The sequence below is a fragment of the Blennius ocellaris genome (genome assembly GCF_963422515.1).
Source record: "Blennius ocellaris genome assembly, chromosome: 13".
NCBI lineage: Eukaryota > Metazoa > Chordata > Actinopteri > Blenniiformes > Blenniidae > Blennius > Blennius ocellaris.
In genome coordinates this window covers 21,247,577-21,274,831 of record NC_137662.1, presented here as the reverse complement: position 1 = coordinate 21,274,831, position 27,255 = coordinate 21,247,577, and the positions used below count along the sequence as shown (strand labels likewise).

The 27,255-nt window shown below is 46.5% G+C and overlaps 1 protein-coding gene across 2 annotated transcripts; it reads left to right on the top strand.

Moving 5' to 3' along the window:
- Nucleotides 1-893: 893 nt before the first annotated feature.
- Nucleotides 894-26,494, top strand: pcnx2 (pecanex 2; the record flags this gene model as incomplete). Of its 2 annotated transcripts, none has more annotated exons than XM_080507169.1 (40): nt 894-1,046; nt 3,535-3,737; nt 4,354-4,471; nt 4,564-4,600; nt 5,154-5,662; nt 5,763-5,951; nt 6,554-7,030; nt 7,113-7,290; nt 7,925-8,075; nt 8,198-8,340; nt 8,660-8,738; nt 8,948-9,083; nt 10,396-10,538; nt 10,636-10,789; nt 11,008-11,040; nt 11,213-11,384; nt 11,467-11,577; nt 12,396-12,487; nt 12,651-12,760; nt 12,895-13,009; nt 13,411-13,503; nt 13,590-13,740; nt 14,519-14,660; nt 14,772-14,949; nt 16,468-16,576; nt 16,683-16,812; nt 17,621-17,679; nt 18,588-18,803; nt 18,888-19,141; nt 20,684-20,917; nt 21,021-21,124; nt 21,895-22,039; nt 22,160-22,390; nt 22,500-22,657; nt 22,761-22,877; nt 23,746-23,924; nt 24,726-24,892; nt 24,973-25,047; nt 25,145-25,321; nt 26,104-26,494. In XM_080507169.1, 40 exons carry the CDS (start codon nt 894-896, stop codon nt 26,275-26,277), a joined length of 6,396 nt encoding a protein of 2,131 aa, XP_080363295.1. In that variant the 3' UTR covers nt 26,278-26,494. The 2 variants fall into 2 exon arrangements, with proteins under 2 accessions (XP_080363295.1, XP_080363294.1); XM_080507168.1 differs by having other exon boundaries at nt 5,757-5,951.
- Nucleotides 26,495-27,255: the final 761 nt, after the last annotated feature.

Sequence of the window (27,255 nt, the reverse complement as noted above, 5' to 3'; positions counted from 1 at the left end):
CTTCAGCAGCACTACTTTCAGCATGTAGTCCGCCATTGTTGTTGGGGTTTTTTTTTACCTGTAGGAAGACTTTTATTCTTCACTCGAAATAATATTTCTTTTTTTATTTTGTTGTTGCCATTGTTGTTGTTAAGTGGTGTTCCGGAGGGGAAAGAGAGGAATCTTCGCTTTATGCAAATGTACATCTTGTCTGTCCACATGTAAAAGCCGAGGGCAGTGTTTAATAATTTCCAGAAAAATGAGGCTGCGTGAAACTGCGTTGCCGTGTGGACGGAGGCGTCTTTGTTCCACGTTGGACCCTCAAGCGGGCTGGTTGAGTCCCGGGAGCTTTATGTCGGCTGCCCCTGGTGTAATAATGCTCATTGATCGGTGTTGCCTCGTGGATTTAAAATAAAAAATAAAAATAAAAAAAAACTGCCACTGTTTGACACGCAGCTCCTACAGATTTGTGTATTTCCTTGTGAATCACTGGAGGAGGAGGAGGAGGAGGAGGAGGAGGAAGGGGGCGGTCGGAGCTGCGCATCTGTACAGGCTGCTGGAGAGAGAGAGCGAGCGAGAGAGAGAGAGAGAGAGGACAGGACAGGAGGAGAACGCAGGACAAGATGAGGACCACGGCAGCATCACCGCACGAATCGACGCAGGGATGGAGCGAGGCGGCCGGGAGGAGGAGGAGGAGCGCACCGATCGCGGCCGATGAGGCATGAAGAGACGCGCCGCAGCGCTCCAACATGGAGGCGTAGCCGCGACACTGCCATGCATTAGAGGAGATCATCTTCGTTCTGTAGCCTAGCAGCAGCAGCAGCGGCAGCAGAAGCACCACCACCACCATCATCATCCGTCCGTCCAACCTGAGCGGAGAGGAGGAGGAGAGTGGAGGAGGAGGCGCAGGGGAGATGGGCTCCCAGGTTGTGCAGACCCTGCGTCAGGGAGTCTGGGCATCTCTGACCGGGGGCTGGTACCACGACCCGGACCAGAACAAATTCAACAACTCCTGCCACCTCTATCTGTGGATATTCCTCCTCATGTTGCCCCTGTCTCTCCATCTGGTGAGTCGTTATTATTATTTCCACGGTGGAACAAGGCGTCCAAGGCCGCTGAGGGGGTGTGAGGTGTGTGTGGTTTTTTTTTTGTTTGTTTTTTTTTCTAGGTGCCGAACATGTTTTTTTTTTGTTTTTTTAATCCATGCAGCCGTTCACCCTTCGTTAGGAAATCAATGACAATGCTGAAGGAGCTGACGTTATTCTGGGCTTGATGGCTTGCTGCGAGAAATACAAAGCTTGGAAGAGGGGGCACTGTCGCAGCATGCAGCGAGGGGGGGACGCATGGCTGCTCCTGGATGAGAATCTAGCTGGACTCCAAACTGTGCTACTGTACTTCATGCCCTGCTCCTCAAAAAGAGGCGCAATCGCACTGTTTATTCCTCCCACCAGAGTGGCCATAATACATCAGGACAGGGTTAAATGCATTTGCTCAGATATAATAAAAACTATCTCCCAATATTCTTCTTTCTCCTTGGGATGACAGTTAAATGACATCCCTCCCTTGAGCTGTCATTGTCTGCAGCAGGGAGGTTGACCGGGACAGTGAAGAACTGCCGGTGAAGGGTAAACAGCTCAACTGATTCACTATTGGAGAATTGGTAGCACACAAACAAACGGGGAATTCTCAAGTGTCCTACTTGGTAGCAGCCATGTGTGTAACAAAAGGCTGGGTGGAGTCTGGTTGTACACATGCTGTAACAACTCTTCTTCTACTGAATCTAAATTGTATCTGCATTTTGAGCATCAAGGTAGAGTCAGGAAACCGAAACACATCTTGTATAGATTTAGTTAGTAAGTATAAATAACACACAAACAATGAACTATCAACTGTTATACTGTTATAGCTTCTCTCTCTCTCTCTCTCTCTCTCTCTCTCTCTCTATATATATATATATATATATATATATATATATATATATATATATATATAAACAAATACAGTCTATTTGTTTGCCTTTCGTTTTAGCAAGGTGTGGTCAAGAAGGAGGAGTCGTTAAATGTCTTGACTTCTGCTGTGTTTGATTATTAAATGCAAAATAAAACCAAAACAGTGGTTTCTCAAGTGTTCACATTTGATAGCAACCATCCATATCTAACAAAAGGGCGGGTATATCTGATCGTTCCATTAGTGGCCTCCTTGTTCCTGAACATAGATGAAAAACAGCAAAAGCTAGTTTTGTTATTGGTGTTTTTATATTCCAAGACTGAATCGGGAAGTAAACCGTGTCTCTTAAGTCAAACATCTTGACGTTAGTTATGATTGAGCATTAAACTTATGGACCCTCGAGTCTCATCCCTGTCGTCTGATTCTACGTTTAGTATTTCAGCAAATTATCTGACGTTTAATGTAAAGAAATAGATCCATTCTTTTCATGTAAGAGAGTCTTGGTTTGATCGTTCGGCCGTCTTTGATAAACCGAGGCCGAATCAGGAAGCAAAGTATATAAATAACACAATCAAACGATGAATTCTTAAGTGTCATGGCAGCCGTCAGTCTGTTATCGGTCACACATGTAGATTTTAGCTACGTATTCAGTCTCCATGACCCACAGATAAACAAAGACGGCTTAAGGCTAATTCTTGATAGCAGCCCTGTTTGTGTAGATTTAGTCTGGATTGTTCATGTGGTGCAGCAGCAGCTCTCTCCTATAATTGTTGTGTTTTGTCAAACATCTGGACTATTAAGTAAAAATAACACTACGTAATAACAGAGTGCGTGTCGTCTGGATGTTAAACGTCAAACAATCGAGTAAAGGTACAAAAAAAATAAGTCTTTACTTTTCCAGTGAGTGTACATTTAAATAAAACACAAACAAGCAGTAATATATTTATATCCTTCGTCTTGATGCAAATTAAGAATAGATTGAATGTGGTCCCATTGTGCACCCAGTACTGAAACGGCTTCTTTCTACCATCCGTCAATAAGACTGAGATTGACGAAGTAGCGGATTTCGATGAGTCTGATGACAATTTGGACTCTGAAGAGGTTGAATGTGCCACAGGTGACCGTTTCCGATCTGCGTGCAAACATCCACTGCTCTCCTCACACCGACAACACAGGCTTTCAAGAGAGGTGTTTCCTTCGAAATTCAAGATCATTCGCGTTTCCATCTGAAGGTTTCCTCACAGCGCCAAACTAATAATAACACCCGAGTCTTGGCTCAAGTAATGAAATGCCGCCGAGCAGTGAATATCCCCCTGCTGACCTCCAAAAACAACACAAACTCTCTATAATTTATTGTGTCAGCAGGATGCGGATGTCTTTAGTCTTCGTCTTATTTACAAGGACTCACTCCTCCCCTTAGACACGAGTCCACGTCATCATTCAACCAATAAATCTGAGTGAGATTTTGCGGTTCGTCGAGGCTGTGATACTTACAAAGGGAGGAGGGTGCGAAAGCTGGCGGCGTCAAATCGAACCCCCGACGGAGTCCGGGTGGGGAAAGACGTTGATTTTAGCATGATGCGTCTGCTTTCCCCTCTCGTCCCGCAGGCCCTGCCTCCCACCACCATGGCGCTGAGCATCTACTGCAGCTCCATCACCGTCTTCTTCATCCTCATCAAGATGGCCAACTACCGGCTGCACCTGATGTTCGACGAGGGCGAGGCGGTGGTCCGCAGCAGCCTGTCCGACCTCAGCAAGGCTCAGGAGAAGAAAAGCAATGCTTCCGACTCATGCCTGCCCGCCAGCATCAGGTAAACGCATGTCCTTGACAATACAGTGAATCAGCTGGACAAATTATATTTGTATTTTAAAAAAAGAAACCCAACAAAAAAGATTTTTACTCCTCCGTCAGGTTACAAAATCTAGGTCAAAGGCTTAAATCCCTAATGATAAAACTGAAAAATTCTTAATTTAGGCCTGAAATCGACTTGCCGTTCGTCTTGCTCTCTTTTTTTTCCCCCTCCCTTCTTTTCTCTGTCATGATTGAGCATCTCGGAGTCAGATTCAGATTTTCTCGCTTCATCTCAAAGACTCAGTGTGAGCGGGTTAATGAGTCACTGATCTTCACTGTGACATGCCGGATAGAGACTCATAAAAAAAAAAAAAAAAAATCTATCACTTCCTGTTCTCTGTGGGACTTAATGGAGCTGATGTCGCGAGTCCAGCCTGTTTTTCAAACCCACCTCGCTTATGAATATCTGAAGGTACCAGTGTCTGAGGATGCGAATCACATGTTCTCCTTTTATATTACATGTTGATCTCATACCACACATCAGTAGTAGGGGTCTCTCTCCACGATGGCGACCCCTGGGCCTCGCTGTCTGAATTACTGAATTATCCCTTCCATTTGTCGCCTCGATTCAACAGGAAGAGCAGCACGGTGCCCGACAGCGTTGCCATGACGATGTTGGCCCGGAAACGTCCCAGTCCAGTCATCCAGGTGACGGTAAAACAGACTGAAACCGACCCGGGACTGATCGGCGTGGTGAGTGAAGGTTTTGGTATATTAAGACGCCGCCTGCTGTCGGCCTTCATTATTTCCACACGTTTTACCCGTGTGAATGTGCTCTCACGCAGGACTGCTCAAAGTCGGAAGAGGGCAGAACAGTGGAAGGTAAGGCAGATCTTTTTCTTGGTTGACGACTGTAAGAAACGAGTGTGAAGCACGTTGCATCACAGGTGCTGGACTAATGCTGCAGATTGCCAACTTATTCACAACAAGTTGGTTTTTGTTTTTTTTTATGTGAAGTGTCTGTTTAAAAAGAATAATCCTTGACTATGACTGGCAAATAAAGTCTCAAAGGATAAAAAATAGTAAAGCATTAGATAGATGTAAATGTATCCTGTGTTGTCACTGTATTGACAAAATCATCTTTATTGGAAACTTACTGCTTTTCTTTTCTTTAATGCAGTTAATGGCTCCTTAGATGATTCAGGTTGTCGTTTTTTTTATTTTTTTAATTTCTGCAAACGCGTCACTGCTGTTGAAATGAGCCAACAGGACCAGCTGACTGCTTCCAGTAAATATGCCAACTAATGCACTGGTGATTAGTCAGAGCAAAGTCAGCTGATTGATGAAGATGAATAGAAAAATAGCGCCGTGCCGCGTCAGATATTTGTATGCCGCGTCAGATTTGGAGATGACTTTGCTTTGCAATTCCCACCAGAGGTGGGTGAGACGGCCGCGGAGGAAAAGCCGGCGGATGAAGGGCTGCAGCCGAGCCCAGAGCCGTCCCCAGATGATCTCTCCAGCCCCAATCCGGACCAGGCCGCCCCGCTGCTGCAGGCCCAGCAGAGACCTCCGTCCCGAGCCGAGAGGGAGGAGACGCGACCCGGATCTGCGAGCGGCGCCGTGAGAATGGAAGTGGACGCCGAGGACGGAGGGACGGACGTCGGGGGCCCCGTGGCTGGGTCGGACGGAGACGGGTCGGAGCAGGAGGGATCGGGGGGGAAAGACTCGGAGCTTTATAGGACAGAAGACAAAGAGTGCGAGGATAAAGAGTCGACCGACAGGGAGACGGTCGACGAAGGTTTGCCTCCCTCAAAGGGAAGCGGAGACGAGAGCGAGGAGGAGAGCGACGGCCACAAAGAGCCCGCGGACGCCAACAACAACTCGCTGCAGACTCCCCAGGATGACCAGGATGATTTCATCGACATCCCAGAGCCTCCTGCACAGGTCCCCGCGCAGACACAGTCACATTGATGTTACATTTTTTTTCCCACGTTTACATGAAATATATTCACATGTCCGCCTGTGTGTCGCCTCTCAGGCTGAGCTGGAGGAGGAGGCCTACTGTTCCGATGAGATCGAAGTGGTCCTGGTGGACAACTCCGGTCCGGGGCCCGCGTCAGCTCGCCTGGACGACAGCGACACGGTGAAGATCATCATCACAATGAGCTGCGACCCTCAGACCGCTGCCCAGCTGGAGGAGAGTGTCAAACAGAGCCTGCTGGAGAATGCACAGGTCAGAATCACAAATAGGTAACACGCAAGGTTTGATTAATCTGATTTAATCTGATTACAATCTGATTAAAATCTGCTTCCACTGACTGGAGTTGAGATTTCGTCTGCTTACAAATAGCTAAGCCTAAAAGTTTTTTCCGGATGTACCGTGAATGTTTAATAGTGGAATTTACTTTTTAAGCACATCGTAGTTTTTTTCTTGACTTGCACCTTTTTTTTTTCCCTGCAGAAACGAGGAAATTTCAAAGGCTTAGACGTGAATGTTTCTCGTTGCTGCGTGTATACGGTCCTCCTCCGCTGCAGAGAATGCCTGTAGTAAACTGTTCTCATGCCTTAATAATGAGACGGAATCAACATTCAGGTTGCATTTATTCTTTTGTACTTGCAGCGAGTAGAGCAAGTGACAAAAAGAGAGAAAAAAAAAAGACTCAAGAACTTGCTGCATAATTTAATAGTCAACAATGACATGACTTTCTAATGCATCTGGTTGACATGATTGGGAATTTGGTGGTGAACTCTGATGCTGCAGGCGACGAATGACTCCTTACTTTTGTCTTTTTTTGTGAGCTGATGTTGCTCTATGTGTCGTTCCTCTTCTTAAAGGCTCAGAAGGACGCAGGCGAATGTCACGTCAAGATCCCCGTCATCACCTTCGACTCCCCCGAGGACGACCGGCCGGAGCCCGGGGACGCCGAGGAGACGTCAGGCTCGGAGGACGACGCCGCGCCGAGGCGGCAAATGGCGGCGAGCCAGAGTGAGGAGTTCCACTTGTGCAGGGAAACCACCAGCTCCGAGTCCACCGCCGTGCCGGAGTGCACCGATCCGGACGGGGCGGCGTGGGCGACGGGCGACGGCATGCCGAGTCCGCAGCTGACGCACGACAACAGCTCGTCGGGAATCGACGTGCGCTCGCACCCGGACGACACGGACCCGCTGGAACCCGGCGTGGACTCGCAGGGTTTCCTGCGTCTGCCGCAGGCCCCGAGCCGCTGCGGGCCCGGCGGACGGACTCACATCCGGGGCCTCAGCATGGACAGCGGCAAGGACGCCGTCCTGCTCTCGGACCGCTCGCGCCATACAGTACGTGGCCGCGTTTTCACGTCTCCGTGGGTCACGCCGGATACAGACGCACACAACCGCAGTGTTTTCCCTCTCCCGCCAGAACACTATGACCAGTTCCAAGTCGGACCTGGAGGCGAAGGAGGGCCAGATTCCAAACGAATCCAACTTCTTGGAGTTCGTCTCGCTGTTGGGGTCGCTCAGCACGAGAGGCGCCGGGGCGAACGCTCAGGACGAGGGCGAGCCCGAGTGCAAGGAGGAAGTGGAACCTGCGGAAGACGGTAAACAGGCCTTCTGTATGTTTACGTTTTCCAAGGGATTGTGCAGAGAGAGAGAGAGAGAGTGAGAGAGATTCACTGGGTGCATGAGGGTACATCTACATTGTAATGGCTAATTTAAGCACTAAGCATGCAGTTGTTAAAGAAAAGTACCCGAATGAGACTTTGGACTCTTGCTTTTGTGTGACTGTGCTTGTCAGTGTTTGTCTCCGCGGCGTTTTCGTCACTCAGTCTCTCGGGAATTAAGGTTTTGAGAACCACTGCTGCATTGGATATGCTATTTTCTTACATTACAGCAAGTTATTGACATGAAACGTGTTTCTTTTGGAAACTCATTTTCTGGCGATCGTTAAGGGAAAATGTGACACGTCAATTTGGATGTAATTTAAGTTCCTCTACTTTCCCTTCACTTCAATCTCGGTCTCGGCTTTGATCAATCTGTGTTCTGTTATCTCGTAGCTGTAACTGTGTGAGATTCCAAAACAACGAAAGATGCCGAAACGCTTTGGCATTGCTCTCAGGTTTTAGACGAGTAACCCAGAACAATTCAATCTATTCTCAGGCTGCTTCACTGTGAGTGCTCTGTTTCATCGGAGCACATTTGTGTTTGTGATACTCTGGTTCACCCCGTGCACAGAGAATCAGAGTGTGACTTCCAAACCGGATGAGACGATCACCGAGACAAACACCGACGGCAAGCCGGAGAGACCGAGGCCGCCCACCAGCCTGCCCACCGACACGTTGCAGGCGATGCCGCCCACGCAGATCCCCATCGTCTCTCCCGACAGGTAAGTGTGCCTGTGGACGTTTTTGCAAAAGCGTGCAGCCGGAGCTACTCTTCCCTAATTACACACATTTACTGGAACGTCAGCGGGACAGGTCTGCAGCTCATTTTGCGCAGTGTGTGCAGTCCTCAGACCGACAGGGAGAAGGATCCGGACTACGATTCCTTGCCCTCGCAAACATCCCAGTCTGAGAGCTCCATGCTGCAGGTCATCTGCAGGCCCGAGGCCACCAACAAGGAGGAGGCCTACACGTTCCACACTGTGCACAGTAAGCAGGAGACGTTGTTTTTGCTTTTGGGGTTTCGTTGCAAACGCGTATGGAGAGAGACGCTCGGCCAGTCCACTGCTGTGGTTTGATAATCCTTTGATTATTAGTCGCTGCAAGTCGCCGGTGGCTTCGCTCTGAAAACTGGCAGATAAAATGGCATTTTTTTTTTTCTGGAACGGCTCAGACACATTCAGCTGTTCAGTCTGATGGAGCACGAAATAAATCCCACGTATCTGTGATTGCAGATTGCTAATCCAGGAAAAAAAAAAAAAAGGGCTCACAAGCTTTATGTATTTCCCTTTTTTTTTTGTCCCGACAGGAGACAGGCCTCGTAAACTCTACGCTGAACGAGCGCTCAACCTGCCTCTCGGAGCGGAGCTCATCACGGGCAACATGTGGTACCTTCCTCTTCATCAGCTCTTCTTTTCATGAGAAACAGAGCCTCAGGTTTATTCAACATATCGACATGCGCCTGCTCTCTGTGTGTGTGTGTGTGTGTGTGTGTGTGTGTGTGTGTGTGTGTGTGTGTGTGTGTGTGTGTGTGTGTGTGTGTGTGTGTGTGTGTGTGTGTGTGTGTGTGTGTGTGTGTGTGTGTGTGTGTCTTCAGTGACCTGCTGTCGACTTCGTCCAACTCGGAGTGTCAGGACGGTCTGGCCGGCGGTCACGCCGACTGCCCATTTCAGAGACGAATCATCCCGGCGCACAGGCTTCGGCCGCGGAGGACGCACCCAGAGATCTTCCAGGTGTCTTACTGCAAACCTAAACCGCCTCGGACCTTCTAGACGTGACACGATAAGGCAGAAAAAGCAGAACGTGCACCGGAATCTAATAATGACGAATGCTTTCACGATACACTGTAGACCAGTGGTTTTCAACCACTCTGCCGCGGTACACTGGTGTTTCCGCGAGATCTAGTCAGGTGTGCCGTGGGAAATTATCCAATTTCACATTTTTTTCTAAAAAATCATTTGCTCTCACGGCCGCTGTCAGCTGTGAGAGTAGAGTGTTGCAGAGTAATCATGTATTAATACTCTTCACCACTAGATGGCAGCACAGAACTTTGCCGTTGAAATCGAAACTTAACAGACGTCAGTCTGGTTAGTCACCACCACCTGCGCTGCTCCCATCTTGTATCAAAGTACTGTGTCAGTGACAGTGATGGAGAAGTTTTTGAAAAGGAAGAATGTGAACCAGGATCTCAGCTCTTCATCCATCAGGTCCAGGTTTCACACTGAGGGAGTACAAATAACAAAAAGAAATTGGGAAATAAATTTTTTCTGTATTCATTTGATTCCTGTTGATAAAACTTTGATGAGAACGACTTTATATTGCTAATAGAGGCTACAGAGTTTCACATTTTAACATTTTCGGTGGTGGTGTGCCTCCAGATTTTTCCAAACCAAAAAGTGTGCCTTGGCTCAAAAAAGGTTGAAAAACACTGCTGTAGACTGTCAGTAAGTAGCCGGTGCTCTACCAAAAATACTCTGAAAAAAAGTGGAATTAGTAGGTAAATAATCTAAATATTTTGAAGGAATTTGGACTTTCTGTCCCGCATTTGCGTCTTCTCAGTGCAAAAATGTGTGTTTGAGCTTAATTACTGACCTTAAATTTACCCGTCGATGTGCTTCTTTGGTTTTGTGTGAAGGATTCACCCTGCCTCCACCTGCGTTCAGCTGGGATCGCCCCTGGCGACTCACACCCACTATGTCTTCCTCAGCTTACGTTTTACTCATCACATAATGATTAATCAATCTTACTCTTACTTTTTTTTCCTTTCCTACTTGCGATTCACTGACTGGACATTATGGTGACTCATCGCTGCTGTTTGAAACAGTACCAATGAAATCACTGCTGAATCAGTCCCCCCCCCCCCCTCCCTCCCCCCCTCCCTCCCTCTTGAATCATTAATGCAACCACTCCGATTGTGTTGTACATCCCCAGAAAGATGCAACTATGTGTACATACACTGATGTTGACTGCTCTGCGGCTCAGATGAACACGGGGAAACTGTTTTATCGCCCGATAAAATCACACTTTTTACCGTTTGTGTTTCAGGAAGAGGACTCCCTGGATGACTCGTCGGAGACGTCGACGCAGGAGAAGCCCACCAGGAAGATTTATTACAAACTCAAACTGTTCCCCGGAAAGTGGATCAACATTTTGTACGACCGCCTGACCCTGCTCGCGCTCCTCGACAGGTGAGACACGAAAATACACCCGTGCTCTTTTTACGCTGCTGTGACCTGCCTCTACCTATGTGTGTGTGTGTGTGTGTGTGTGCTGTTTATTGTGTAGGAACCAGGATGTTCTGGAGAATCTCGTCGCCGTGTTCATGGCCTTCCTGGTTTCCTTCCTGGGTTTTGTGCTGCTCAACCACGGCTGCTTCAAAGACTTCTGGATCTTCCAGTTCTGTCTCGTCATCGCGAGCTGCCAGTATTCCTTACTGAAGGTAAAAGAAAAAGAAAAAGAAACTCAATATTTGTGTAAAATAGAAAAAAAAAAGAAGAGTGCCTATAGTTTGGAACTGTTATGTTAGTCCTTTGGCTTTGGCTTTGATAAATTCATACATTATTCAAAAGCCTGAGTCCAGAACGTGACCTGAAATGGAAAAAGAATCAAAACTCGCTCACGTCACGCCGCTTGTTCTGTGTGCGTCTTTCCCTGCAGAGCGTCCAACCAGATGCAGCTTCACCGACACACGTGAGTGTGTTTTTCCTGTACGACAATAATATAATCGCACAACTTCCATTTTCCATATTAAATAAATGAACCTCTTGATCCTGACTGACTTGGAGCTCCTGTATTTATCACGTCACTGTAAAAAAAAAAGTCTACAATACAAATCCTTCATCCTTTTTTTTTTTCCATCCAGGGTCACAACCAGCTGGTGGCCTACAGCAGAGCGGCCTACTTCTGTATTTTCTGCGCTCTGATCTGGCTGCTGGAGCAGCTGCTGAGGACGAAGGACCTCCCCGTGTCCACGCTGTACGGGGTCACCATCGTCTGCTACGATGTGCTGAGCTTCTTACGGGACCTGCTCGTGGGTAAGGCCGGCTAGAACAGAGCAGCAAGGATTTGGAACCTTGGTTTATCTTAATAAGCGTGCTATTTTTCTGCATTCAACAGGTTTTACCTACTGTTTCCCAATTACCTTCCTGGTGGGCCTTTTCCCGCAGATCAACACGTTCACCATTTATCTCCTGGAGCAGATTGACATGCACTTTTTTGGAGGAACAGGTGGATATGAATATTTCTTTCCTTTTTTTGGGGGGATCTCGGATGGGTCTTTACTGACACCTTTCCTTTCTGGCTTTAGCTTTAGTTTCTTTTTTTTTGTGTGTGTGTGTGTGTGTGTGTGTGTGAATCTGGTTGGTTTTGACGCCTGCGTTTATGATTGAAGCGGAATCAATTCAGAGCTGGAAATCCCCAAAATCCTATGAATTAAACATGAGTCAATGTATTTTTTTTCCACATTTTCTTTTTTTTAATTATTTTTTAAATGTAGTAATTTATCAATTTATCAATTTAGTAATTAATTTATTAATTTACTAACTTATTAATTTATTAATAATTTTTATTTATTTATTTATTTAGTTCACATTTTCTACTTAATCTGTTTGTGTGTGGGTGCGATTCTGTCAGTTGTAATTCACAACAAAACAATATGATTATTGCAGGAAAGCTTGTTTTAATTGGCAAGCTTGTGTTTATATTTTTAAAGCCAGAGCAAACTTAGACATACATTTTTTTTTAGGACCTTTTAATTTCCTGATTGATAGAAAGTTACATTACAGTTACTTAGTATGGATTAGTTGATGTACGCCTTAGTATGTAAAAAAAAAAAAAAAAATTAACAAAGATTGTTAATTGATAAACGTCATATAAAGTTATGTCACTTACATTCTTATTCACGTTAATCCCTTTTTTCATGAAGCTAATACTTGGTAATAAGCAGTCCACTATACTTCCTGCACGTCTTATGACGTCTACCAAGTTTGATCTGCCGATATTAAATATCACAACATTTTCCCCTCGACTGTGATTTCTGCTCTCAGCCGCGACGAGTCTCATCTCTGCGATCTACAGCATCCTGCGCAGCCTGATGGCGCTCGCTCTGCTCTACGGCTTCTGCTTCGGCGCTCTCAAGGTAGGAAACTAGAGCGTGACTTTATTTTTGTCGTCGGTGTTCGAGTGAAATGCCGTTCTTGGAAGGAGGTTTATCTCGAAGAAGGCTTCGGTGAGGGAGTTTGGAGCGTTTCATGTCACCCTGTGTAAAAAAAAAAACCCAAACAAAATATGTGTGTTTACAGGAGCCGTGGGACGAGCAGCACACTCCGGCGCTGTTCTCCGCTTTCTGTGGCCTTTTGGTGGTGTTTTCCTACCACCTCAGCAGGCAGAGCAGCGACCCCTCCGTGCTGCTGTGAGTACACCCCCCCCTAAACCCCCCCCCTTAACGCCCTCACTATGTTCGGAAAGGAGCGTTTCCACTCTGCTCCTTTTTGGTTCCAAGCCGGCACGTGACTGCGACTTTGTCCCACTGCGTAACGTCCACAGGTCTCTGATCAGGTCGAAGATCATGCCGGTGCTGGTGGAGAGTGAGGAAGAGGAGGAGGAGGAGGACGCCGCGGACATTAAAGACCCCCTGCCGGAGAAACTGCAGACCTCCATGGTAAACACGGGTGGAACACGCGGAGCCAAACGTCGCGCGTTTGCAGTCTTGCCTGTGAATTGGAGGACGGTGGATTTTATTTTTTTTTTTCCATCGTCGGGCGCCGGATTATAGCAGACTTTCCCCGCGTCTCCTCTAATTATTCATCAGAAGATCCATCCTAATTGGTGCACCTGTGAATTCACGCTCCATTCAGGGTCCTCCTTCAAGTAGAGCGAGATGCTTGCCGTCGATCAGCGCGTGTGATTACAGGGAAATATGCCGCAGAGAACACAACTCTCCCGTGGCGTCTTACAGTATTAACGGGCATTGTGAGGCTTGTTTGACCCCCCCCCCCAGACAGAAAGAAAAGAAATCACACACCCAAACGACAGCGTTTCCCCTCCCTCTTTGTCCCGCAGAAGGAGATTCTGCTGTCGGATGTCGTGGTGTGCTCCGTCGCCTACATCCTGACCTTCGCCATCACAGCCAGCACCGTCTTTCTGTCCCTCAAGGTGAGACGCTCGCCGCCTTTCTCTCTCCATGCCCCCCCCCCCTCCCCCCCTTTTGTGTCACTGTTCTTAATCCATCTCGTGTGCAGCCCTTCGTGACCATCGTGCTTTACGCCCTGGCGGCGACGGTGGGGTTCGTCACCCACTACCTGATACCCCAGCTGAGGAAGCACCACCCGTGGCTGTGGATTTCACACCCGGTCCTCAAGACCAAAGAGTACCACCAGTTTGAACCCAGAGGTCAGGAAGCCTTTGCTTTTGATAAGGACTGACGATAATTCATGCGCGGATTTAAAAGCTGAAGACTCAGTGGGTTAAAACGACGGTGACGCGGCTCATGAAGTGGGAGATAAAAGCTTCAGAACTCGAATTTGAACCACGTTTTATCTAATTAAAATTTTTTTTTTTTAACAGTTTTCAACAAAGTTACCATAGTTTAGTCTTTTAGCTATATTAGCCATCTAACCTTTGTTTGTGATGTTCGTTTTGACCGTTGCTGCTTAAGTTGGTTCATTTGGGCTCTTTTAACAGTTTCAAGGAATTTATATATAATATATCTTTTAAACAATTTGACCAGATGTAATTTTCTGATTTTCTCATGGGTTTTCGGGCTTTTTAGCTGCTTTTTGAAAAACATTCTTTTTTATAGTATTTCTGGCCGTTTTGAGCCGTTTTAAAATTTCTAATTTAGTTGATAAAGCTGTTTTGACCAGTCACATTTTCAGTTTTTAGCCATTTTAGTTATTCACCTTTTTAGGAGATAAGAGCTCCTTTGATATGCAGTTAAAAAAAAAAAAAGTTAAGCCAATTTCAGGAAAGCTTCATTCAGGGATTAATCGACAGAAACAGATTAATAGAATATACATGAATGAAGCTTGGTGTTCTCTCTCGAAGTCAAATCATGATGCCATTAAATCGCCTCAAACGTGATCCTCGGATGAAAGATGTGACTTCAAAAACATGAAGGTCTGTGCTTCGGTCAGCTCTTTACTCTTGTATGTGTGTGTGTGTGTCTCAGAGGACGCCGTGCTCATGTGGTTCGAGCGCCTGTACGTGGGACTCCTGTGCTTTGAGAAATACGTGGTGTACCCGGCCATCGTGCTGAGCGCACTCACCAACGACGGCTTCGCCCTCAGCCACCGCAAGAAGCTGGGAATCCAGTGAGGCCGATGCCAGAGCACCGCACTTCTACACGTCACACGGCGGCAGTGCTGTGACTGCCCTGTTCATCCATGTTGTTTTTTGTTGTCCCCCCGCCGCATTCCCTCCAGCTGCGACGTTTTCCTGACGACCGTCGCCGGGCTGAAACTCCTGCGCTCGTCCTTCTGCGACCCCAGCTTCCAGTTCCTCACCCTGCTCTTCACGCTGGTGTTCTTCCACTTCGACTGTCCCCGCGCCTCCGAGAGCTTCTTGTTGGACTTCTTCGTCATGTCCATCGTCTTCCACAAGGTGACGGAGGCACACTTTGACTTTACACGAGCGTAGACCCCGTCAATGCACTGATCCATCTCACATATTAGAATTAAAAACAGCAATATCCTTTTCTGTTTTTAATTCCCTTTCATCTATTTATGATAGCAATCCTTTTCTGCTTTTAATTCCCTTTCATCTATTTATATAGCACTGAGTGCAACATTTCAATACATCATTTCATGGCACTTTTAGAAAGAAAACAAAAACTGCTTTTCCACTTGAGCAAAAAAGGAAGGAACCTGCAGAACCAGGGCCAAGATGTGACGACTTCCTGCTTTTCTGGTTGTTGTTGTTTTTTTTTATTAGGTTACAAGAAGAATAAAGGACAGAGACTGAGAGCAACAAGCAAAAAACAGCCTTTAAATCCATTCGCATCACGAGGGCAGGAGTCTTAACCTGTCGTGGCTTAACCAGGAAACCGTCCAGCGTGACCTGAACCAGCCCCGACTCTAAGCTTTATTAAATGCGAATGTTTTTAAGCTCGACCGTTAAAAGCAGAATCTGTGTCGGCCTGCCGAACCGAAACTGGGAGCTTCTTTCACATGAGAGGAGCCGAGTTAGAGCCCTCGTTTTGTTATAAAATATAATGTAATGTAATAACTGGTGGATAATGTAATAGAAATCTGTAAAAAAAAATTAATATAACCCAAAATGTAACAATATTGTTAAAATGATGCTGAGCCCAAAACTTAAAAACTTTTAATATTCTGAAATATTGTTCCTGGACCGGTGTAATAATTTTATGACATTATAAAGCGAGTCAATGATTTATGGTTTGAACTCGAACTGCTTCAATTTGAATAACACTGAACTATTTGTTTATACATATCTAAATGTTTTTTTCTTTATGTATGATTGCTGTTGTTCAAGTCAATTATTGTTTTCTGTTCTCTGTTATCTGTAAATCTATTTGTCCAAACATCAGTACAAAATATTGAATACCATCAAACAGATCACATTTAAATTCTTGTTCAATCTTTTTGTTTTTTTAACATTTATTAAATTTTGGGTTTTATTACTTTTTTCTTTTCTTTTTTTTTTTTTTTACATTTTGGGCTCAACACTTTTTGTTACATTATCCACCAGTTATCACATTTTGGGCTTAATGAGATGATATTTTATAACAATTCGGGTTGTTATTACATTCTGGGGTCATTATTACATGTCGGGCTCCAACAGGCTTGTTTGTCTTGGATGTCGAGTTTGAAGCGAAGGGTCATATTGTGATTCCACTCTCGAGTGTGGAGTTTGCATGTTTTCCCTTTAAACGATTGGGTGTTTAACCTCACAGTCCAAAAATACGCCCGTGGCGTTTTACCCAACGTTGGGTTTATAGTCTCGGCTACACATGAAACCAAAACAAAATTTCTCCCAAGGTAGACAAATGAAAGAAAGAAAACCACGTTGTCTTTTCATGAGTAATTCATGACCCTTCAGACTTTATATTTGGCTCCTGGTGGACTGACTGTGTGTTTGTTTCCTTTTTCTGTCCAGATGCGCGAGCTGTTGCTGAAACTCCATTTCATCCTGGTTTACATCGCTCCCTGGCAAATTGCCTGGGGCAGCGCTTTCCATGCCTTTGCTCAGCCTTTTGCTGTGCCTCGTATCCTTTTAAGACACATGTGTGTGCATGTGTGTGTATGTGTGTGTGTGTGTGCAGAAGTGCATTTGTTGCTGCTTTCCTGTCCTTGACCGACATGTTTGTCCAGACTCCGCCATGCTGCTGCTGCAGACTCTGCTCACCACCGTCTTCTACACGCCGCTGGCTCCCTTTCTGGGCAGCGCCATCTTCATCTCCTCTTATCCGAGGCCCATCAAGTTCTGGGAGCGAAATTACAAGTAAGGCAGGGAAACGTGGCCTCAAATAACACTTCATGTCAAGTAGCAAAGGCTTGAAGAGGCAGACACACAGAATACGTTTAAAAATCCGTCACTCACACCTTAACAAGTTCACATCCACTTTGCAGAGTCACAGTTTCAAATTTTCTTTCTCCGATTTTGACAGTTTTGTAATTTTTCTATTTGCGTATCTCCCAAAAATCAGCGACGGTCCTGCTGATTTAATCCGCAGTGGTGAATTTGCGCCACAAGACTCCAAACAATTCACCCCATGGACTCAGCAGTGCCACCTAATGTACAATATAGGCATGAATTACATGTTCCATACTAACCCCCCTTTTTAGATCTGTTCGATATGAACCCCACCATGACGTCTAAATCTAAAGCTCATATGAGTAAAAAATGTAGAAGCTTTGCTTTAAAAAAAAATCATCCCCTTTGTTAAACTTGAAAGCAGAAGATAAAAACATTCATTTTGAACGCAGTTTAATAACTGATGTTTGTGAAGTTTGTGTTGTTTACCACTGTTATAGAGATGAACTCAGCTGAGCTGGAACTCTTACACAACGTGGCCTCGCCGCTCTCTTATTTATTGATGTGAGAAGCTGAAAGCTCTCCAAAAATATCCGCTCAGCTTTGTTGTGGGAAGAAAAAAAAAAACATCAGCCTGGCGAATTATAAATTTAGACTCACACTCAAATCCCTGACAGCCTCAGTCCGAGCAGCCGGATTCTTCATCCATCCACACCTGTGGGGACAAACGGCTCCGCTCTTCGCCTTGTTTCACACTGCTCTCTTGTTTCGGCAGCACAAAACGCATCGACAACTCCAACAGCCGTCTGGTGTCCCAGGTGGACAAGGAGACAGGTGAGCGCTTTGGAACTCGACTCGTGACATTGACATGCCGCTGCTTCGTTTGTTCCGTCCTCGTCTTCGCCAACCAGTGTCACATTTTGAGGCTTTGTTAATTGGAAGTGGTGAGTTCTTAATTTTCAGGGACATCTGAGGTCCTCACAGACTGTATTTCCAGTGTCCAGTGTCCATTCTGTCCCTCCCACTGGACAAATGGGCTTAATTAGGATCATTGTGAAACAATTAAATCACCAATGTTACGCAGAAAACATCGGCTGCTGCATCACGATAAGAAATAATGTCATTTAAAACAACAATCATAGAATAGAATAGAATAGAATAGAATAGACCTTTATTAATCGCTTATAAGAAGTTGCTTTGGTTCAGCAGGTCAAAAAACACACACACACACACACACACACACACACACACACACACACACACACACACACACACACACACACACACACACACACAAATCAACCTTACTTGACAAAAATGCAAAACTGATTAAAAAAAATAAGATGAAAAATTATATTTCCACTTTTAAATTTATATATCGTATAAATAATTTATATCAACAAAACATCAACCAAAAAAAACTAGATTACGAATGTCTGTTACACTAAATAAAGAGGCGACAAAGCTTTAAAGGTGGGCTATGCTTTGTTTTTTTAATATGTACATCAATATAAACTTAAGTAATAAACGAAATGTATCAAAACATTGACTCGGTCTTGCAGTACCAGTTTGCGCCACAAGATGGTGCATTGAGTCGCATAAAGAAGCAGCAGGTAGACAAATGAACGTAATGTGTTGAAGTTCCTGCCGTGGTTTAATGGTGCAGTCTCCACGACGATATAATATTTACTGAACCCCAGCAAGGATCTCCACGTCTGACCTCTGAGCGCCGTGTCCCGCAGGCTGCGACGACAACAACCTGAACTCCATCTTTTACGAGTACCTGACCCGCTCGCTGCAGAACTCGCTGTGCGGCGACCTCACGCTGGGCCGATGGGGCAACTACAGCGCCGGGGATTGCTTCATCCTGGCCTCCGACTACCTCAACGCCCTGGTCCACCTCATCGAGATCGGAAACGGGTTGGTCACCTTCCAGCTGAGAGGGCTGGAGTTCAGAGGTCAGTCAGAGGCCGCCCTCAAACCGCCCCCAACCCCCACCCCCGGTCAGAACAAGTAATAACCGCCACGTCCGGCCTTGCCAGGGACGTACTGTCAGCAGCGAGAGGTGGAGGCCATCACGGAGGGCGTGGAGGAGGACGACGCCTGCTGCTGCTGCGAGCCGGGACACCTCCCTCACATGCTGTCGTGCAACGCCGCCTTCAACCTGCGCTGGCTGGCCTGGGAGGTCATGGCCACCAAGTACCTGCTGGAGGGCTACAGCATCAGCGAGAACAACGCCGCCACCATGCTGCAGGTGTACGACCTTCGGAAGCTGCTCATCACCTATTACCTGAAGGTACGGCCCGAAGAATATATGTGAATGATCGTGAAAGAATACAACTCTTAACGATGTCATTCCCGTTTGGATGATATGATTGTTCAAACACAAACTCTGGAAAAGTGTTAAAAACATTGAGTCCACGGAGAAAAACTCACAACCCGTATAGGAAAACTACTTTGCACAGATTTTAGACTATTCTAATCTCATATTTCAGCACAGCAAAGTCAAAGTTTTGATCACGTGAAGCACATTTAGATTTATTTTGGGACGGACCTTTAGGTTATTCTGAGTATCCACCCTGCCAATCCAGGATTTGGGATCTTTCTATGCAGAGTTGCGATCTTTTCCCCGTGCAAACGTGTTTTATTTATTTATTTTTTCAGGTATTCAGGTGTCCCATAATTCATAAACATGTGCTCGAGGTTATTTGGTGAATCTAGAATACCAGTAAGACGGTAATTGTCTGTGACTCTGAGTTTGATAAAACAGGATAGAAGGAATCACTTAAGTATAAGGGCCAATCCCAATTCTATTCTTACCCCTCCGCCTACCCCTTTGCCCTCCGCCTCCAAAATGAGGGCAAAGGCAGTTTCAGCCCTTAGATTTGGGACCCCCCTCTCCCTCTGCTCACCCCCCCTCCCCCTCTCGCTCCGTCTCACAGTTATGATGTCATAATACGGCGCCGTTCTATCAGCAGAGCTGAACCACGGATGTTTGTTGATTTTCCAGCAGGAGCGTCGTCACGCCGTCCCAAATTCAACGTGTTGCAGTCGCTTGGCTGCTTTGTTTCGTTTTCCGCCTTTCCCCCCATCAAGGCGAAGAAATAGACAGAGACATGGATAACTTCAGTTTTTGCGCTGTATTTAAAATTCAGAAATATTTCCTCATTCACCATGTGAAAGCGGAGGAGCTTCCTTGTTTGCTCGGGGGTCCCTGTTTTCAAAACACCCATATTAGAAGACTTTGGAACTTTACAGTGTAATAATAAAATGTTATAAACACGGCCTCTACCAAACAAATACACACGGAAGCTACATACGGCAGACGGCAGCACTACTGCCGCTCTTACTACTATAAAACACAACAGGTTTATATAACTTTAGAAGCGTATATATGTGAAATGCGAGTCCTTCGGCACCATGTCCTCCTACCCCTCTGTTTAAAGTGTGCATCTGTAGACGCTCCGTTTAGAGGGGTGAATAGCCCTCCGCCTCTGCACAGCAGTGAGATGGGACACCCCTCAGACTCTCGTGAGCGCGCATTTCAGAGGGGTAGGGGTAAGATGAAGGGCTGAGGGGTAGAAATGAGACGCAGCCTTCAGAAATACATGTCTAAGAAAGAAAGCGGAATGCAAGAGGTTAAGGAATATATCTACGGATGTAAGAGGCAATATTTAGTCGAAACATTTGGTAGAACATCTGCGAATAAAACCCAGAAAACTTGAAATAATGAGGCTTCAAAATAACATAATATACCGTCATTTTCGTGTTTACAAAAGGCAGATTTTTTTTTACACAAACGTCTTATGTTGTTGCGTCGATCCGACCCCCCCCCCAGAGTGTCATCTACTACCTGGTCCACTCGCCCAAGCTGTCCACGTGGCTGAAAGACGCCGGCGTCCAGGAGGCGCTGCAGTCCTACACCAAGTGGCACCACATCGAGCGCGACCCTCAGGTCTTCAGCGTGAAGATCGACGAAGACTACGTGCACTGCCTGCAGGGGGTGACGCGGGCCAGCTTCTGCAACGTCTACCTGGAGTGGATCCAGTACTGCGCCGGGAAGACGGAGGCGGTACGGCACCCCCCCCCCCCAAAAAAAAAAAAACGACACACGACAGTCTCGTGGGGTTTAATGGTCTCTCCTCTTCACCGTCGTCTTTTGTGTTTGTATTCAGCCCGTGGACAGTGACGAAGACTCGCCTCTGGTGACGCTGTCTTACGCTCTCTCCGTCCTGGGGAGGCGGTCCCTCGGCACGGCGTCGCACAACATGTCCAACAGGTAAAAACCCCCAGGTTGAGACGCGTCTTCTGGTCTGATTGACGTCACTTGTGTGGAACAAATCTGCTATTTCAGCTTCGATCAACGTATAAAAAACAGATTAAAAAAAAAAATGTCAAGAGTGGCGTTGCGGCTCATTAATATGCGCTTGGTCGTAATCCAAGTATGGTAAAGATGTGTTTGTGTGCTTGTAATATGTGCAAGCAATACTTTGAATCTGGAAATAGGAGTTATTTTACCAGATTTTTAAGCTTATGAGTCTGTGAAGTGACAAAAACAACTTCAATGTTCCAAAAAAATCTGATAAATCGATCTGGAATGAAAAGAGGCCTTTTAAAGAATTATTTATCATGATTTTGAATTCATTCATAACGATTAAAATGTGTAAAAGCTACTGAAATTATATATTTGGCGCAGTTTATGTGTCACTCACTCAGATGGGCATGCATGGATTGCTTGTAGGCGTCTTATTTGTCAGTTATAGCAAAGGGCTGTTATTTAGCACAATAATAACAGTGCAAATTTAGCTGCAGCTCAATAAAAACATCAGAAGGGGGCGCCAGCAACTAAATCTTCCAACGTCCACGTGACGCGGACACATTTCTCTCCCAGCTTATCAAATGACTTGTTATCTTGATGTGGTTTGTGCGCTAAAAATACCTCCCAGTTTCATAATCTGCCCTCTATTTCTCTATCTCTGTGATCTCTCTCTCTCTCTCTCTGTCCCCATAACCACCCTTCCCTTTCCCCTTCCCCCCCCCATCACAAAGTCTGGAGTCATTTCTCTATGGTTTCAACACCCTGTTTAAAGGCGACTTTCGCATCGCCACAAAGGACGAGTGGGTTTTCGCTGATCTGGACCTCCTGCAGAAAGTCGTGGCTCCCGCGGTCAGAATGAGTCTCAAATTACACCAGGTAGATTATTACTACTCATAGAAATCCACTTCCCTGCTCCATAATTAAAACCCAAACACGTCCCAAATGGTCGCAGTGGTTTTTTTTTTTTCTCTCCCTCCTCACTCTGCCACATTTCAGGATCACTTCACGTGCCTGGAGGAGACGGAGGAGGCGTCCGTCCTGTACGAAGCCATCACCAACTACCGCAGCAGCCTGGTCATCTGTCACGAGAGCGACCCCGCCTGGCGCAAGGCCGTGCTGTCCAGCCGCGACACGCTGCTCACGCTCAGGCACATGATCGACGACGGCACCGACGAGTACAAGATCATCATGCTGTACAAGCGCCACCTCAGCTTCAAGGTCATCAAGGTAAACGCCAAAAATGCCAAAAACGGTGACGTGGGTCTGGAACGCTTCTGTTATTGGTGGATTGATCGCCGTGGAAACTCAGACTCTTCCGTCCCCCTCCCCTGTCCAGATCAACAAGGAGTGTGTCCGAGGGCTCTGGGCCGGCCAGCAGCAGGAGCTGGTGTTCCTGCGGAACCGAAACCCGGAGCGCGGGAGCATCCAGAACTCCAAGCAGGCACTGAGGAACATGGTCAACTCGTCCTGTGACCAGCCGCTCGGATACCCCATGTAGGTTGTTGGTTCCAACGCCCAAAGAGTCACAGAGGAAAGGCTCGACGTCGTATCCCAGGTGTTTTTACCCCATGGTTTTTTTTCGACCCGCTTTTAAAAGGTACGTGTCGCCACTGACGACGTCCTACGCGGGAACCCACCGCACTCTGCGCAGCATCGGAGGAGGGGCCCTCAGTCTGGATGTGATTCGTTCCTGGCTGTGTTCAAAATGGCTACGGTCAGTGCTTTACGTCCTTTTGTCAGTCCCCTTGAACGCTTTGTGAACTGAGGCTGGAGGTGCACCGCATTTACGCAGAAATTAGTGTGTGTGTGTGTGTAATGAGAGTGTGACTTAACATATATATACTCTATCTCAGTGTTTTTCAACCACACTGGTGTTTCCGCGAGATCTAGTCAGGTGTGCCGTGGGAAATTATCCAATTTCACATTTTTTTTTCTAAAAATCATTTGCTCTCACAGCCGCTGTCAACTGTGAGAGTAGAGTGTTGCAGAGTAATCATATATAAATACTCTTCGCCACTAGATGGCAGCACAGAACTTTGCCGGTTAAATCGAAACTGACAGACTCAGTCTGGTTAATCTCCGCTTCCCTCCGTCAGAACTTTCCCTCCACAATCTCCCACTTTCATCCGTCGCTTTTCATCCCGACTTCCTCTTCCAAACATGACCCGTTTAAAAAATAAAAACGTGCATCAAACCCAGTTAATGTGCCGCGTTTTCCTCATTAGATTAGATTAGATTGCTAATCCCGTTCCATCGGCCTCGATTTAAGGGTGTTGTCTTAATTTCGCAAAGTAACTGTGGAGCCGAGGCGATGGATTTTTTATTTTTTTTGCCTCGTCAGCTAAAACACATTAAACTAATTTAAGAGGACGGGTGCACTGGTGTGTGTCACATATGCTTTCGCAGTTACATAACGTCCTGAGTGTAAAAGTGTGTGTGTGTGTGTGTTTATCCAGCTGTGGGAGTCGATGCTCGCTAAATTTTTGATGGCCCTCCTCCCCCTCCTCCTCCTCCTCCTCCTCCCCCCCCTACCGATGCTGCCATGAATAAATGAACCCGACCGGTGCGTTTGTGTCCTGCAGGGTGCGTAAGGACAATCTGACCAGCTGCAACAGCGGCGTCAACATGGAGGACGTGGACTGCGGCGCCGGCGGCTCGTCCTCGCTGAGCCACAACCGCCCGTCCTCCGTCACCTCCAACAGCCTGAGCCTGTACCAGCACCGGGCCAGAGCCACGCACAGCCACCGACACCACAACGCAGGTACACCATTGTTAAATGTTGTCTCGTTGATATTTTACATGTTTCTCGTGTATCTAGTATCAGTCCATATATATTTATTGGTAAACGAATTGAAACAGGTGCATGTAAAATACATGGGAGCCGCTTATAAATGTCCTGAAATCAAAATTGGCAAACAAATTATTGGCATATTATGTAAAATCAGAGCAGTATTACATCAAAACCCACTCGTTATCATTCCATATCTGAGTCATGGTGTGGAAATATGGGGAAATAATTATAAAACAAACACTGATCCTATATTTTCCTTTTTTTTTTTTTTTTTACTTCAGAAGAATTAGACTCATAAATCAAGCTGGTTGTTATTAAGCTCCGACGAATTCACACGATATCGTCGACCTTAAATACACCGCACTGGTGCACGTACACACACACACACACACACACACACACACACACACACACACACACACACACACACACACACACACACACAATCTTTACACTGCATCTTATTGATTTTATATTTTGAAAACATTGATTTAATCCCCAAACCAGCACAATAATGTGTCATATGTTTTTTTAACGTTACAATAAAAAATGTTTTACCTATGGACTTAGAATTATGTAATTGTAAAATCTCCCAGTTGGAGGCGCTCAATGAATTTGGAATATAACATAACAAGACAGTCAAGTTGTTGAAATCAAAACAATCTTGAGGTGTTGATGGTTTTTGCAGCTCAGTTTTTTTTTTTATTTTTTTTTTATTGTGTTGTCGTTGACCTTTGCTTGTTGTTTATTTGATTAATTTTGCGCGTTCAGCGCGCCGAGAGTACCGCAGCCGCTCGGTGCAGCCCCAGAGTCAGCGGCCCCCCGTCAGCAGCCAATCGGGGCCCATCCTGGACTCGGGGTCGACCCACGGCCTGGTCCAGCGCCTCTCCAACAGTCAGCTCTCCTTTAACACCTCCATCGCCTCCATTTTCTCACAGGTACACACTCACACACACACACACTCTTCAGCGTGCCTTAATCTGGAGTGTAATCCCGATGTGTGTGTGTGTGTGTTCAGGTCCCTCGTCTCTCGGGCGCCGGGGGAATCGGCTCGCAGCTCCAGGCGGCGCAGCATCAGCAGCGCTCCAGCCAGGTAGCTCCTCCTCACTGATCACGATTCGGCGGACATCCGGGACGAGAAAGGCTCCATGTTCTCACCCCCCCCCCCCCCCCCCCCCATGTTTTCCCAGGTCTCCTCGTCCTCGTCGACTCTCAGCCTGCTGTTCGGGAAGCGGAGTTTCTCCAGCGGCCTGGTCATCTCCGGACTGTCGGCCGCAGAGGGAGGCAACACCACCGACACGCAGTCGTCGTCCAGCGTCAACATCGCCATGGGACCGTCGCACCGGTCCAGCAGCAGGGCCACGCAGGTGAGGTCGGCCATCTTTTTTATCCGGGTGCCAGGTTTTACGACCGCGACAGCAAGACGGATCATGTTGTCGCACCCTTTTCGCCTTCATATCGTCTCTCTGGACTTTGCGCTTTTAAGATTAAGACGATATCTTGACCGCTGATGTGACTCATGAAAAGAATAGACTCCAAGCTTCACTGTCATTTTCACATCAGGTATATTTTTATATTTTTGAAGGCACAAAACAGATCGCGACAGTGTTAAACTGCAGTAAATCAGTAAATCCATGTTTAATTACATTGTCTCGGTAAAAAACAAAACAAAAAAACAAACAAACCCTGCAAGCACATTTCTCAGACAATAAACGACACATTTAGAAACAACAAATGTGGATAAAACTGCAGGAATTTAATCAAGTAAGTCATAAAATGAATGGCAACAAAACGAGAGATTAGAGAGTGTCTGTGTTAATTTGCTAATAAAAGCATAGAAGGTCTTAAATACACTTAGTATCTGTAAAGAAAACTTAATATTGTGGATAATTGTAATGCACAAAGTTTGTGATCGCATCCAAACGCCTTCTCAGATAATATAGATACTTGTGTAATGTCAAAAACATGTTTTTAGTAATTCAATATGACAAAAAATGTCTTGTTTTGTGACGTTCAATATCCGTAAGTTCAACAAACATTGAGCCTCGCGATACAAGCTTGCGCCACAAGAGGGTGCATTGAGAGCCCGACTTGAATATGCTCCAGCCTGACTCCGCCTCCTCCTCTCTGGCTCCTCCCCCCCTTGCAGTGGACATCGGAGCCGTACGAGAGCATCGACGCGAGCAACTCCAACGCGGCCGTCACGGTGAAGGAAGGCACGCAGTCCAGCGAGCAGGTCTGCAGCCAGGGATTAGACAAGACCCAGGAGGAGGCGGAGTCGGCCTCCACGCCTCCGGACGCCTCGGATCAGCAGACTGTCTGAGAGAAAGAACACACACACACACACACACACACACACACACACACACACACACACACACACACACACACACACACACACACACACACACACACGCACGCACACAAACAAATAAACAAGAGTGCCCATACTTGTGCCCGTATAGAAAGAGGACCGTATGAAAGAGTCACCCATCCATACATGCGAAGGACCGTACGCAAAAGAGCGCCCATGCACATGAACCTGCCTCCTCTCTCTCGTCCTCCGCATGTGGTCTCTCCCCGTCGTCTGAATGTAAACGAGTCTGAAAAACACGGATCCGGCCGATGAAAAATAAAGACGTTTTTAAATGAGATCCGACGTTGTTAAATCTGTGTGTGTGTGTGTGTGTGTGTGTGTGGTTCACATTTAAACTCCCGGGATTGGAGACGTCGTCCAGAGCATCACGACGACGCGATTCTTGGCTTCATCCACTTTGGGAGACGGTGAACGTCGTCGTCTCTCATGGTTAGGGTCCTTCACGGGAGCAAGACGGGACAGACGCTTCGGGACTTAAAGGGACAACGAGTCGGTCCGTATCGGGAGAAGCCGCGCCGAACGAGTCGGTGGAAGGACGGGTTGGGATGCGGCGGTTTTAACACTCGTGGCCCCGTTGGTTAGAATGTCGCCGCTGTGATGGACGGCTGGAACTCTGCAGGGGTGGAACCCGCTTCACGGCAGGCGGTAGAACAGGCGGTAGAACAGGTGGTAGAACAGGTAGCACACACGGTAGAACAGGTGGTAGAACAGGTGGTAGAACAGGTAGAACAGGTAGAACAGGTGGCCCAGATGGCAAAAGGCATTGATTCGACGTTGGATTTTGGTCAGATTGGTTATTTTTGGTTGAGGTTGAAAAAGCTATGTTGTTTCAATATTTAACTACAGTGACTATTTCAACAATTGAAGAACGTTTGTTGAATTAATGATGTTGCACTTTCAATGTTGAATTTCTCTACGTTGATT